At 47.9% G+C, this 13,943-nt stretch overlaps 1 protein-coding gene across 1 annotated transcript in view; it reads left to right on the top strand.

Annotated features, from left to right (window-relative positions):
• Ldb3 (LIM domain binding 3) overlaps positions 1-12,594 on the top strand; it is a 54,572-nt gene extending 41,978 nt beyond the window's left edge. The window contains 2 exon segments of the mRNA XM_087201102.1: positions 2,976-3,091; positions 9,842-12,594. Of these exon segments, the coding sequence (XP_087057228.1) occupies positions 2,976-3,091; positions 9,842-9,931 (206 nt within the window). The 3' untranslated portion in view covers positions 9,932-12,594.
• Positions 12,595-13,943: the final 1,349 nt, after the last annotated feature.

Genomic DNA, 13,943 nt, shown 5'->3' with positions numbered 1-13,943 from the left:
GGAGGAACAGATGAAGAAATAAATAAATGAAGGGCTGAATTATGCTCTTGTTGGGAAAGGCCCTTGCACGTGCAGACTTAATTCAGGGCCCACGGCCTTCTTCTAGAGATAAATGAAGACAGATACCAACTCTTATAAAATGTGCTATGGTCAGATTTATGCTACCAAATTTCAAAACAAAGTGGCAGTTCTCCAGATTACTACAAAATCAAGTTTCAAATAGAAAAATCAATGAATAAACAGGTACAGATATCTCAAAAATAGATTGAAGCCACTGTAAAAGCTGTATCTATGCAAACCTGACATGAGAAGGCATCAGTATTTAGGAAGATTGGCTGAGCCATTTCTTCGTTTTCTGTTCATCATTTATACATCAAATGTGTATTGAATATGCGCTCCATGCTGGTTCCCACGGGAAGCACTGAGCATAGAGGTAGGCATGGCAGTCTCTGCCCTCAAAACCCTCACACAAACCCATTATCATGGGGTACACTGGCATGTACATTGGCATTCAGGGGATGGATGGATGGATGGAAATATGAATGGATGGGTGAGCAACGGGTTGATGATGGATGGATAAAAATATGGATGGATAGAAGATGAAGTGATGATGGGTGATGGAAGGATGAATTGGTGGTGGATGGATACATGGATGAATGGATAGAAGGAAGGCTAGATGGGTGATTGATGGATAGATGATAGATTGATTATGAATGGATAGTTGGATGAATGGAAAGATGAATGTGTGATGGATGGATGGATGGATGAACATGTGATGGATGGATGGATGGATGAGAGGAGCCTAGGAAAAGCCCCCAGTAAGGCCATCTCATCTCTCTTGGTTGGAGGGGGCAGCATTAGGATTTCCCAGTAGGAAGGCTTGACCCTACGGAGTACAGAATGCAGGAAGATAATGTGGGGAGGGATTTCCAAACCCAGGACCTAGTTAACACAGAACCATGGAGGTGTAAGAGAGCCCAGAGGATTTGGAGACTGGGAATGATGAGAGAGTAATCAGAAGTGGGATTCAGGGATTGGCCTCACGTGGAGATGGGTTAGGTAATAGTCCAGAGTGAAGCCTAAATATTCTGTAACTTTTTAAAGACAGCAGTGTGACACTTTCTTAGCTCTGGCAAGGTGATACATTTCTGTCTATTGGGGAAATTCAGTCTTCTGTCAGGGACAAGATGGGTTGGGATATACAAGATCATTTGCATGAAAAAATATTCTTAAGCACAAAAGGGAAAGAAAGCCAAGGTTTGAAAAATATGCAAAAGATAAACAAAAGTTCAATGGTGATAGATAAGGATCTGAAGACAGAGTCAGGGAGGGAGGGTAACGCCTGTGTCCATCAAACCTGGAGCCCTCGGTGGGACTTGCATGATGGAGCTGGTCCAGACCATTTCCTTGTCGACCTTGAAGTGGGAATAGTGCCTTGTCACAGAGCTGCCGTGAGGATTAAACAGAAGCACAGCTCATTCTCCTCGTTCACTGCTCCATTCATTCACTACTACGTGTGGGGTATTGACTCTGCCAGGCTTTGTGCTACACAAAGGAAACAGGTCCTTGGCATGAGATACTCGTAAAAGATACCACTTGTCTTATTCTGTGTGGAGCTGCTGCGTCAGGATACAGAGACCCGGTGACTTACAACCTTACAGTGAACAGCCTTAATTGGCTCAGGGCTCTACTGAGAAGTCCAAGGTCAAGGGCTGCATCTAGTCAAGGCGTTCTTACTGCATCATCCCCATGGAAGTCAGAAAATCCAAGAGAGGCCAAAGTCACTTTTATAAGAAATCCACTCTTAGCTGGGTGTGGTGGTGCACACCTGTAATCCCAGCACTTGGGAGGCTGAGGCAGGAAGGTTGCTGCAAGTTCAAGGCCAGTCTGAACTACATAGTGAGACCCTGTTTTAAAAAACCAAACCAAAAAGAAAAAAAGAAACACACTCCTACCATGAAGAGCCCATGGCCTCAATAATGACTGGAATCTAATCATGAGGGCAGAGCTGAATGAACACCTCCAATTAGGTGCCTCTCAGCACTGTTGCCTTGAGAATTGACTTTCCAACACCTGAACCTGGGCACATTCAATGCCCAGCACCATCCATCCGGAGACGTCCAGTAAACTGTGAAGCGCACTACAGTGTTTAGTAGTATCGTCTCCTTTGTTGGAGGAGGGTGGGCCAAGAAAAGGAGAGTAAATGCTGTCTGCAGAGGGGAAAAGCTGTTGTCAACATGAACACCTAATGACCTAATGATGGAAGAATGGTCAGCAAAGAACTTTCTAGAACTCTTAAACCTAAGGACCCTCATCCTCCCAATATAACCAGAGCTGTTGGGAAATGGGGATTGCTTTCTTTTCTTTCTTTTTCTTGGGGTGTTTTTTTGAGACAGGGTCAAACTCTGTAGCCCAGGCTGGGCTTGAACGCACTATGTTACCCAGGCTGGCCTCAAACCTGCAGTGATCCTCCTGCCTCAGCCTCCTGAGTACTGGGATTACAGGTAGGTACCACTACACCCAGCTTGTTTCCGCAGCTTGTTTCCGTTCCTGTTTGGGGAGTGATGTGTCTGGGTTCTCAGAAGTGACAGAAGCAGAGGGAACAGTCACCTTGCTAAAAGTTGGTGAACTTTGGGCTGGGGATTTAGCTCAGTGGCACTGTGTTGGCCTCACAAGCACAAGGTCCCAAGTTCAATCCTTGGTACCAGAAAAAAAAAGTTGGTGACCCTCTAGATGGAAAGTGTTTACAGTCACGACCAGCTAAGGTGGCAACTCAGCCTGAGTTTACAGACATTGGCACAAATTACAAAAAAGTTTGGGAAAAGGAACCAGTTAAGGAGCGGAGCTTTTGTCTCAGGTGAGGTGGCAAGCTGGCAGCTCAGTGTCCTGCGCTTGCCCCAGCTCACTGACAAAGAGCTTACCCTGGCCTTGGGTCCCGCCTGTCTGCCTGGTCCTCACTACCCCCTTTATTCCAGACTACGTCAACCTGTTCAGCACCAAGTGTCATGGCTGCGATTTCCCTGTGGAGGCTGGGGACAAGTTCATCGAAGCCCTGGGGCACACCTGGCATGACACCTGCTTCATTTGTGCGGTATGTGTACAGTGATCCAGAGAGGAGCACGGGGGTATCAGGGCAGGGGGCCTTGTGATGTGGTGGTTGCTGTGTACAGAGGGCAAATACCACAGGGCCCTGGTGTGTCACAGGAAATGCAGCTTTATGACTGATGGTTATTTATCATCAACCGTGGCTTGCTTACATCCGTTTCCTGAAGCCCCGGGGGGGGGGCGTCCCTCTGAAGGGACAGCGAATGATGCTTGGATTTAAACAGCACAGGCAGGTGGCCTCCTGAAGCTGGAAGCTGCTTCAGATATAACAAAGTTTCTGGGCGTGGTGACACACACTTGTCACCCCAGCACTCAGGAAGCTGAGGCAGGAGGATCACCATTAGTTTGAGGTCTCAGCCAGGGCTACATAATGAGTTCACCTGAGCTACATAGCAAGATCCTGCCTATAAATAAATAAATAAATAAATAAATAAATAAATAAATAATGAAGTGAGCTGAGGGTCCTACCACCCAGAATTCCACCAGGAACACGGGTTTGGAGCTAATCCCATATGAAATGCTGAGATAAGGCTTTCCTAGCTGGAACTTTTGGAAAGCAGACCTGAGTATCATTTTATTTTCCTAAGTAGGCCTGTTCTTGATTCACAGCTGCCAAGAGATAACCCTTAGGTTAACTATTAACTGCCATTTACCTCTGCGGAACAACCCGCTCATTCTTCAGTGAGACTGGCATTTTCAGTCCGAGAGCTGCGGGTTGGGGTGGGGACATGACACTGCCAACATTTAGAACCCAAGTCATAGATAGGAAATAACCTAACTCTATTTGGGAAAATTAATGCACCGTTTGTTTTTAATTTTTTTTTTTAGACAGAGCCTCGCTGTGCAGTTTAGGCTGGTCTTGAGCTCACTACGTTGCACAGGCTGGCCTCAAACTCGCAGTGATCCTCCTGCCTCAGCTCCCCAGTGTTGGGGTTACAGGCTTGTCCCACCATGCCCAGTTTGTATTTTTTTTAATAGCCAGAGCCAGTCAAGATCAACATATGAAATATATGTGCAGTTTCAACTTAAATAACCTTTTAGAGATTTATGGTAAGGGACAACTGAGTAGCCAGGTTCCCTGCCGTGTGCTTTTGGTCCCATACTTCACCCCACTATGAGGAGGGCGCTGCAGGTTTGAAGTCTGCTAAGACTCACGAAGGCTCAAGTGACAGAAATGGACTTTCGCATGATACAGGGGCCTGAAGTCCAAGACCAAGGCCCGGGCAGTGGCCATGCTCTCTTCTCACCTCAAGGGTGGCCAGCACTCCTTGTGTCTCAGGGCAACAGTCACTTTGGTCTCTGCTCTGTTGTTGTCTTTCTGTGTGTCTGTCCTGTGCATGTCCTCTTCTTAGAAAGACACAGGTCATACTGGGTGGGAGCCATTACTCCGCTGTGACCTCATCCTTGCATGTATCTTATTCCATCTTCAAAGATTCTGTTTCTAATAAGTCACCACCATGTCTATGCACTGGGGAGCTGGAGATACTGGGGCTCAGGACCTCAATCTATGCATGTGAGATGGGTCTTACCCCGTTGCCCATGCTGGCCTCAAATTACTGTGCTCAATCATCCTTTCTTTATAGGTGCACCCTTCTCTTTTAATTTTACTTTTTGCTGTTGTTATTTTGAGACAGGGTCTCACTATGATGTTCAGGCTGGCCTTGAATTCACTGTGCAGCCTGGGCTGGCCTTGAACTCAGAGCAATCCTCCTGCCTTAGCCTCCCAAGTGCTGGGATTACAGGTGTGCTGCCACCATGCCTGGCTTACAGGTGCACACCTCTGTGTCCAGCTCCAACATATGAATTCTGAGGGACACAATTCAACCCCATAACATTGATTTTGAACAGAGTCTCAAGTTGCCTTTTAGCGTCTGTTAAGTACACTGGGCCCTGCTCCAGAAAGGGACAATGGCAGGAGTCTTCCAGCTAGGAAGGTGGTGGGAGTGTTCTGTAGGGCCGGGACTCAGTCAGGCACAGCACAGGGCTCTGTAGCCCATGCTTTCAAGCTGTGGCTTGTCCAAGCCTGAGGCAGTACTTGCAAGTCTGGTTACCCAACTTCTAGAAGGATCTGTGAGACTTGGAGGAGGTCCAGTCAGACAGTGCTGGGGGCCAGGTCTCCAGGGAGCTTAGGAGAGTTCAGTGTGTCGAGGGAAGGGAAGCGTGGCCAAGGTGAGTGAAGGTCCCTGCCTGTGGCTGTCATGTTCAGGTGATATCACAGTGGTGCAAGGCTAGAAAAGGGATAGGAAGAGGTAAGTTGGGGCAGTTCCCCTGGGGTTGCAAAGGAGTTTCAAAGAATTTGCTGTGCCCAGTTTGGTGTGAGAGGCCCATAGCACAGCCCAGTGGATTTGCACACACACACACACACACACACACAAAATAAAACAAAAAAGCAGGCATGGTGGTACACACCAGTAATCCCAGCGCTTAGAAGCCTGAGGCAAGAGGATCACCATGAGTGCAAGGCCACCTGGGCTACATAATGAGACTGTCTCAAAAATAAATACATACATAAATTTTAAAAATAAAAATTAAAAACTGGGCAGATCCCATCCCTTGGAGAATAAGTATGGCAATTATTCAGTTTTCCTCCAAGCAGCTCTGTGCAGCAGTCACTGGCCCACTGAGGTATTGCGAAGCAGAACATGGTTTTAATCTTAGGAGAAAAAAATCCTTTTATTGGAAAACTTTGCATTTGGGGTTATTTTTTCTTGTTAGCAGTGCTGGGGATCAAACTCAAGACTTGTGCATACTGGGCAGGTACTCTGCCTCTGAGCTGCACCCCTAGCCTAAATTCTGTCACTTCATATTTTCAAATCACTTGTTTGTTGTTGATGGGGTGTTTTGTTTTGTTTTGTTGAGACAGGGTCTTACTGTGTAGTTCAGAGTGAACTTGAACTCACTATGTAGCCTAGGCTGGCCTGGAACTTGTGATGATCCTCCTGCCTCAGCCTCATGAGGGTTGGGATCACAGGTGTGCACCACGATGCTTGGCTCCTGTCTGGCTTTGGCCCTTGTGTCCCTGTGGAAGAGCTCTGGGCCCTGCTGCTTTCTCCTTTCCACTCAGTCTCATTGGCACAGGGCCTTGGCAGTAGTGTGGATACCAGGTGGGGCTGGGCAGGATATCTTTTGCCAGGAGCCCTGGGGGCATCACAGCTGGCCTGCCTCACTGCCTTCACTCTGAGTTCAGCCTTGTCCCAGGCCACCATGCCTGTGCAGCCAGGCCTGATGGCCTGGCCATAGCCTGGGGTGAGGTGGACTGTCTTTGCCATCCCCCTTGTACCAGGGGGACACTGAGCACCACTTCCTATTCTTGCTCTTGCCTTTAGCCCCTTCTTACTCACACACCACCCCTGGAGGCCTGGTGCCCCCACTTCCTCAGCCTTTAGTCCCCGCCTGACACATCCTGAAGGTCTCCGGGCCACCAACACTGTCCCAGAGTGCGCCCGTACTGTGGGTGTGGAAGGGCAGCTCTGGCCAGCTCATCTGGAGCTGCGCTCTGTCTCCCCAATGTCCATGGCCACCAGTCTGGTCTTGGATGTCTCCCTTCTTGGATTCATCTCCTGCTTGTCACTGGCAGGTGCAGGCATCTGCAAGAGCCTAGTGGAGCAATCAGCTTTTCACTGCTTATAACAAAAGACTCAGGACAGACTAACTTTGTAAAGAGGCTTGCTTAGCACAACTTTGAAGTTCAAGGGCAGGTGCTGGCCCTAGCCTGGGTCTGGTGAGGGTCCCCCAAGCTGTGTCCCATCACGGCAGATTGTGTGTGTGTGTGTGTGTGTGTGTGTGTGCGTGTGTGTACACACACAGGATCCCATCACCATACAGGAAGCAAGAGAGAGACTGAGTATGACCAGGCTCAGGCTTTTATAACAATCTTCTTAAAAGAACTATCCATGCTGGGCATGTTGGCACACACCTGTAATTCCAGCCCTTGGGAGGCTGAGGCAGGAGGATCCCTTTGAGTTCAAGGCCAACCTGGGCTACACAGTGAGTTCAAGGTGACCCTCACTACACAGCAAGACCCTGTCTCAAAGATACACACAAACAAACAAAAATACAAACAAAGAAAAACATTCAGAGTTCCGAGAGAAATACTTTAATCCCTTTCAAGCTCCTCCCAATGACACCATGTTGGAAACCAAGCTTCCATTAGGAAACCACATCAAACCATTGCCCCTGGTTACCTCAGCATGGCTGCACCCACCTGAGGTGTTGTCAGGAATGGTTATTCTCAGCTGCTTGGCGTCCATGGCCCATGGCCAGTTGTGTTGGGTTCCAGGAATGACCCCCAAGCTGGGTGGCTGTCATGTTACCTTGTGGAGCAGACTTGCCGTCGCTGATGCGGCCCAGCCAGGAGGGTGATTTCTCCATGGGTGACCACTGCCTTTGGGGCCTCCTGCACTTCCCTTCTGGGGTCGTATCCTGGATGTGGGCCTCGCTGTGCTCCCCAGGGATGCTTGGCATCCTCTCTGAAGCTGGGCCCCTCCTGACCAATGCAGCTTCTCAGCCTGCTCTGATACACAGCAGACTCCGGGGACCGCCTCTGCAAACCTGTGATCCCAGCGCAGCCCTGCTCCCCGGGATATGAGAGAAATTAGCATGGAGTTGGTTGCCATGGCCCCAAACAAGGTCTCCAGCTCTACAGACTACAGGTCTGTGACCTCAGCAAGAACTGGGACTCTCGGAGCCCCACTTTTTGATGAGGAAACAGAGGAGAGGCATAGCTATCCCATGAGGTTGTGAGAATTAAATGAGCTCACATGTGTAGAGTGTCAGCCATCCTGCTTGACCTGTGGTAGCCTCAACAAAGATCCATTCATTCCCTTTTTTCCGGACCATCTGCAGCCTCACACGGCAAAAATATATTGTCATCACAGGAATACATAAGTTTTGCTTTTTTTATTTGCTTCTGTCTATATACACCTCTATATTTGACTTATGTATTTTCATAGTGGCATTCCAATGAAAAGATACACTCTAAAAATTTATTTAAGGGCTGGGGACTTAGCTCAGTGGTTCCACCGCCTGCCTCACAAGCACAAGGTCCTGAGTTCGATTTCCCCAATACCAAAAAATAAATAAATAAAATAAAAATTTGCTTTAGCTGGGTGTGGTAGCTCACACCTGTAAGCCCAGCACTCAGGAGGCTGAGGCAGGAGGATCATCGAAAGTTCAAGGCTATCCAGGGCTACAAAGTGAGTTCAAGGCCAGCCTGAACTACACAGCAAGACCTTGTCTCAAAAATAAATAAATTTAAAACAATTTATTTAAATCCAGGCATGGTGGGGCACACCATTCTGAGCTGTAATCCCAACTACTCAGGATGCTGAGGCAGGAGCATCAAAAATTCAAGGACAACCTGGACAATTTAGCAAGACCATGTTTCTACATAAATACATACATACATACATACAAAGGGCTGAGGGTTGTAGCTTAGTGATACAGCACCTGTGAGTTCAGTCCTCAGTACCCCAGAACAAGTATTTAGTCATCTCCATATTGAGAGAAATTTTAGTGGCGTTCAGTTCCTGCTTGAACACACACTGATCACTTGTTTTGTGGCGCTGCTTCTGCAAGATAAAACTCTCCAGGATGGCATTTCTGGGCCACAGGGCAGCACATCTGATGGCTTTTGCTGCCAGTTGCCACATCTCCTACCAAACCTGGAGCTGATTCAAAAGTAAGTCTTGTCCCCTTTGGGGAATGCTGACTTTCCCCCACTTTTTGGCTCAGGATCAGATGAGGTTAGGGTGAGAAGCCATCAAGGCCTTTTGTCTTATTTACTCTGCTACATGGATGGGTGTCCAGCGCATCTTGGGGGCTCATGATGTATCCTTTCTGATTAGTGCAGATGCTCTTTTCTGATGTCTATTGTTTAGCATTTGTTCAGATGTTAGCCCTCTCACGAGCACCGACTTGTGAACTTGTATTTGTTCCCTACACACCTTGGACATGATGAACTAGGACTCCTTCATCTTGTATGTTCTCTATTCTGTTCCATTCGATTAATTTCATTTTCGTTTTATTCCATGTTCTTCACTAGAAATCTTCATATGTAGATAGTTCAACCTCTGTACTTTGCTTCAGTTGTTAAGAATTCCTGATGGAGGGCTGGGGATTTAGCTCAGTGGTTCCAGTGCCTGCCTTGCAAGCCTTGCGGTCCAGATTTCAAGCCCTGGTACCAAAAAAAAAAAAAAAAAAAAAAATTCCTCACGGGGCCAGACATGGTGCCATATACATTCTTGTAATCTGAGCTACTCAGGAGGGTCTGAGACCAGACTGGGCAACTTAGCAAGATCCTGTCTCAAAAGGGCTGGGGGTGGAGTAGTTCGGTGGGAAAGTGCTTGGCTAGTATGCAGGAGGCCCTGGGTTAGATCCTAGTTCTGGGGGAAAATAAAAAAGAATTCATAGTGGAGAGAAAGGCTGTTGCATATTCTTTCGGCTGCCCATGACCGTGCTTTTTCTTCTTGGTTTTTTTTTAAGCTTATTACACTATCGGTTTGATATAAAAATAGTACCTGATTATAAACATTATTTATTATATTGTTTTATTTTTTTGAGACAGGGTCTCACTATGTAGTTCAGGCTAGCCTTGAACTCACAGTGATCCTCTTGCCTCAGCCTCCCCAGTACTGGGACCACAAGTGTGCACCACCACGCCCAGCTCCGCAGTGCTTTTTCTCACGGGATCCCTGGCATTTCCTGCTCCTGTCTCACCCACTATGTTGTGTCGCAGGTCTGCCACGTGAATCTGGAAGGACAGCCGTTCTACTCCAAGAAGGACAAGCCCTTATGCAAGAAGCATGCACACGCCATCAATGTGTAGGCCCAGGCGTGGGGGCCTCAGTGTGGCCCGGCCGCTCCGCTGCTGGCAACCTGGGGTCAAGAGGCAGATGTTTCTTTTGGGGGGCAAGGGGGCAGTGAAGAGGCAAACGGGCCCTGTTGAGTATCGTTTTAGCCTCTCCTCGGTCCACAGGTCGTGTATTTGCCTAGTTCAGACTAGAAGCCAAGTGCAGCTTCTAAACCCCACTAGCAATTCACCCACACCTGGACCTGCGCTTCAGTTACTGAGGGCAGGACTGCAAGAAGTCCCGAGCCACAGCAGCTTTCCTGGGGCTGCTCGGGCCACGTCGTCTCGTAGGAACAGAGCTTAGAGCACTCGGGCAGCCTCATGACTAGTGCAGGGCTCTCTGAGCTCCTCTGGCAAACAAAGCGCGGTGCCAAACAGTGCTTGCTGTGGGTATTTTTAGAGCTGCAGCTGAGAGCTGGTTAGCCGAGACTCATCAGGCTTTCCTCACCAAAAAAGGAAGTGGTATTCTGCTCCGAGTGTTGTGTAGCCACCTCTGCTTGCAGACTGCAGGCGGATGAGAACAACCTCAGCTGTCCCTGGGGCCGGCGTCCTCAGGAAAGTCTCTGGGAGCTGCTGGGCCTAGCTTGCTGCCAAGGGTCCCGCTGGGCCCCTCTTTCACGTTGAAGCATCCAGGTCCCCGGAAGGCTGCTCATCCCCTCTATGACTCTGATGATGTTTGGCCTTCGTTTTGCTTTGAGAGCATGACTGTCTCCTGCATGTGTCACCCTGCCCCCCACTGATCACTTTTGTCTTCTTCCTCCCCTCCCCCAAAAGGGCTTGGTGGCCTGCGAAAGGGGACAGCGAGTGACACAGGATGGCAGAGCTGGCCAATACTCCCAGGCCTCACTGCCAACCTCACGAGGGGCTGGCAGGACCTCCCCTCCATACCTTCCCATCCCTTCCAAAGAGCCCTTTCAGGGCTGCACACCTGTCTTATGCAGTTGTGTTCACTACTGGAAGGAAAAGGGAGGTGGCAGCTGTTTGGGCCAGGATTTTTGAAAATCTACAAGCTGACTTGGTATAGCAGCTACTTACATATTTACTGAAATAGACATGGGCCTTCAGCCTTTTGTACCATATGGGTGATAGTTTGGTAATAAAGCAAGAAGCCTTGTTTCCGAGGTTGGAGACATGGTAACTTTCCATTTTAGGAAGCGCTGTTACAATGCTCACTGAAAATGGCATTGGGAGCCAGGTGTGGTGGTACATGCCTTTAATCCCAGCACTGGGAAGGCTGAGGCAGGAGGATCACCATGAGTTCAAGGCCAGTCCAAACTACATAGTGAGACCCTGCCTCAGAAAAAAAAAAGGAAGAAGAAAATGGCATTAGGACTGAGGCTGTGACTCTGTGGTGGAGCACTTGCCTAGCATGTATGAGGCCCTGGGTACTGCAAAAAGAAAAATGAAAGAAAAAGAAAACAGCCCTGCGTTGGGCGGCCTGTAGGAAAGCTGGCCACTGCAGCACAGTATTTAGGCACCCTCCAACTCTCCACTTCTGCTTTGGATTTCCTCTGCACTCTGGAAATGTTTTCCAGGAATTCCTTAGAACTCTTCCTGCTGCGGACTCGAAGGGCACTGCCACCCTGTCTGAGTGTGTCCCTTCTCGCTGAGGGACAAGGAGGCAGCTGGCCATGGTTCCTGGCCCCTGAGTTTCTGTCCCAGTGTGAAGCCACCAGCCTCCCCCAGGGGACGCACAAGTGCTCCCTCCTCCTTTTGACACAGTGAGATGAAGCCTCTGGCAGATCCTGTAGGGATGGCCTGGAGGGAGGTCTTCAGGACCCCCGAGGAGCCCCTTGCTGGGCCTGTTACTTTTGGAAAGTTCAAATACACGGCGAAGGGCCAGGGATTTAGCTCAGTGGTTTCGCCGCCTGCTGTGCAAGTGCAAGGACCCAAGTTCCATCCCCAGTACCAAAAAAAAATACCCCCCAAAAAAAAAAAAAAATGCACAGGGACAAGGAGCCTGCTGAAGACACAGAAAGGCTCTACACAGGGATTTTTCCAAAAACAATCTATTAAGTGATCAGGGACTGGTCTTGAGGGAAAGAAGAAAGTTTCCTTGAGGGGTTTATGCACTTGCACACACATGTGATCATTCAACAGTGTATTTATCATCGTGAGAAGAAAAAGGAAATACCTTAAAGGAAAGCTTCATGAAGCCAGGCATGGTGGCCCATGCCTGTAATCCCAGCACTTGGGAGGCTGAGGCAGGAAGATTGCTGTGAGTTTGAGGACAGCCTGGAAAGCATAGTCAGACCCTGTTTCAAAAAAAGGAAAGCGTCACCATAATCCTCTGTTGAATGGGTTCTTTCACCTCTCAGAGTCTGGGTAGACCCTGAGGGACTTTTATTTATCAAGAAACATTTTAGGGACTGGGGGTGTTAGTCCAGTGGTAGAGCACTTTCTCAGCATGTGCAAGACCCTGAGTTTGAGCCTCAGCCCTGCAAAAGAAAAAGAAAAACAACCAGTTTAAAGGTAGCAGGAAAAGGAGGAAGTCTCAAGTGTGGTCCCCGTGGTTCCCATGTGTCTGGCATGGTGTTGGGATTGAGGCTGGATGGAGTCCCAGCTACCATTGTGGGGTCCTGCGACCCCCAGTTTTTAACAGTTCATGGTGAGGGGCACACATTGGATCTGTAGCTCTGTGTCTCCTTGCTGGCAGGAACACTGATAAATGCTAGCTTTTTCCCACGGAGTGACTTGTATCTGTGGTGTTCGTGTTAGGGACCTAGCTTTTATAATGTTCCCTTTTCAACTCAGGTACAGTGGGTCCTTGACTTACAAACTTGATCGGTTCCCAAGGGCTGGTTGCATCTCAAGTTGGTTGTAAGTCAACACAGCTGAGATCTGGATGTTTACCTGGGTACACACTGTAGATAACAAGAGGCAGATGAATCTTCCATTAACCTAATTAACCCAGGTTGTTCATATGTCAGGCCGGTCGTAACTTGAGGGTCCACTGTATTCTTGCCTTGGGATTTTTGTGGGGCTGAGATTTCAGAAGTGGAATGTAGTGTGTTAGAGGTATGCACAAAGGTGTTTTGCATGTTTTCCCCTCTTTGACCCGTGTGAATTCTACTTTTTAGTAAAATAAAACTCAAAAAGAATGCACAAATACTTTCTGTGTAAAGGTTTTTCATGTGACAGCAAAGGTAGCTTACTTCTAGATGGCCACAAATAAAAGTTCGAGACAAAACTAAATGTCTTAGGAAGAAGAAACATGGTTCACTTGCTCTGTTGCTTGACAGCAGTTTAATCACCGTTTAAACAAAGATGTGTGAATAATACAAACATTTTGCATACAAAAGGCAGTGGAACCACTGAGCTAAATCCCTGGCTCTGGCATTTAAAAAAAAATAAAAAAAGTGTGCCAGGAATTTAGCTCAGTGGTTTCACTGCCTGCCCCACAAGCACAAGGACCTGAGTTTGATCCCCGGTCCCCCCCCCCCAAAGTAACAAGCTAGGTTTGGGGTGTATACCTATAATCCCAGCACTTGGGGAGGCTGAGGCAGGGGGATCACAAATTCAAGTAGCCCAGCCTGGGCAACTCAGAGATTTGGGGAGACTCTGTCTCAAAAACAATAAAAAATAAGAAGGACTCTTTTGCAGTTCTATGCTTAACAAAATCAATCCATTTTTTTCAAGATATTTTGTTTCTAGCCATTATTAAAAGTAAAGGGATGGGCTGGGAATGCAGCTCAGTGGGAGGCTACCTGTGGGAGGCCCAGGGTTCCATCCCCAGCACCACTTCAAAAAGAAAAAAGGAAAAAGAAAAAGAAAAAAAAATTGCCATCATATATTGGATTTTTAGCACCTGAATCAGATTTTGAAACAGCTGTGCAATTACAAATAGAAATTAAATCTCAGTATTTTAGAACTTTCTATAGCTATAGTAATTTTTTTTAAATAGAGGCTAGAGAAAACAATAAATGGCTCCCAGAATGATAGAATTGAAAGGCGGCAGAAATCTAAGCAATTGTCTAGGTCTTTCCTA

The sequence above is a fragment of the Heterocephalus glaber genome, unplaced genomic scaffold (assembly GCF_053883595.1).
Source record: "Heterocephalus glaber isolate CG9 unplaced genomic scaffold, H.glaber_assembly_v1.0 deba00001755, whole genome shotgun sequence".
Lineage (NCBI taxonomy): Eukaryota > Metazoa > Chordata > Mammalia > Rodentia > Bathyergidae > Heterocephalus > Heterocephalus glaber.
This window is presented reverse-complemented; position numbering and strand designations above follow the sequence as displayed.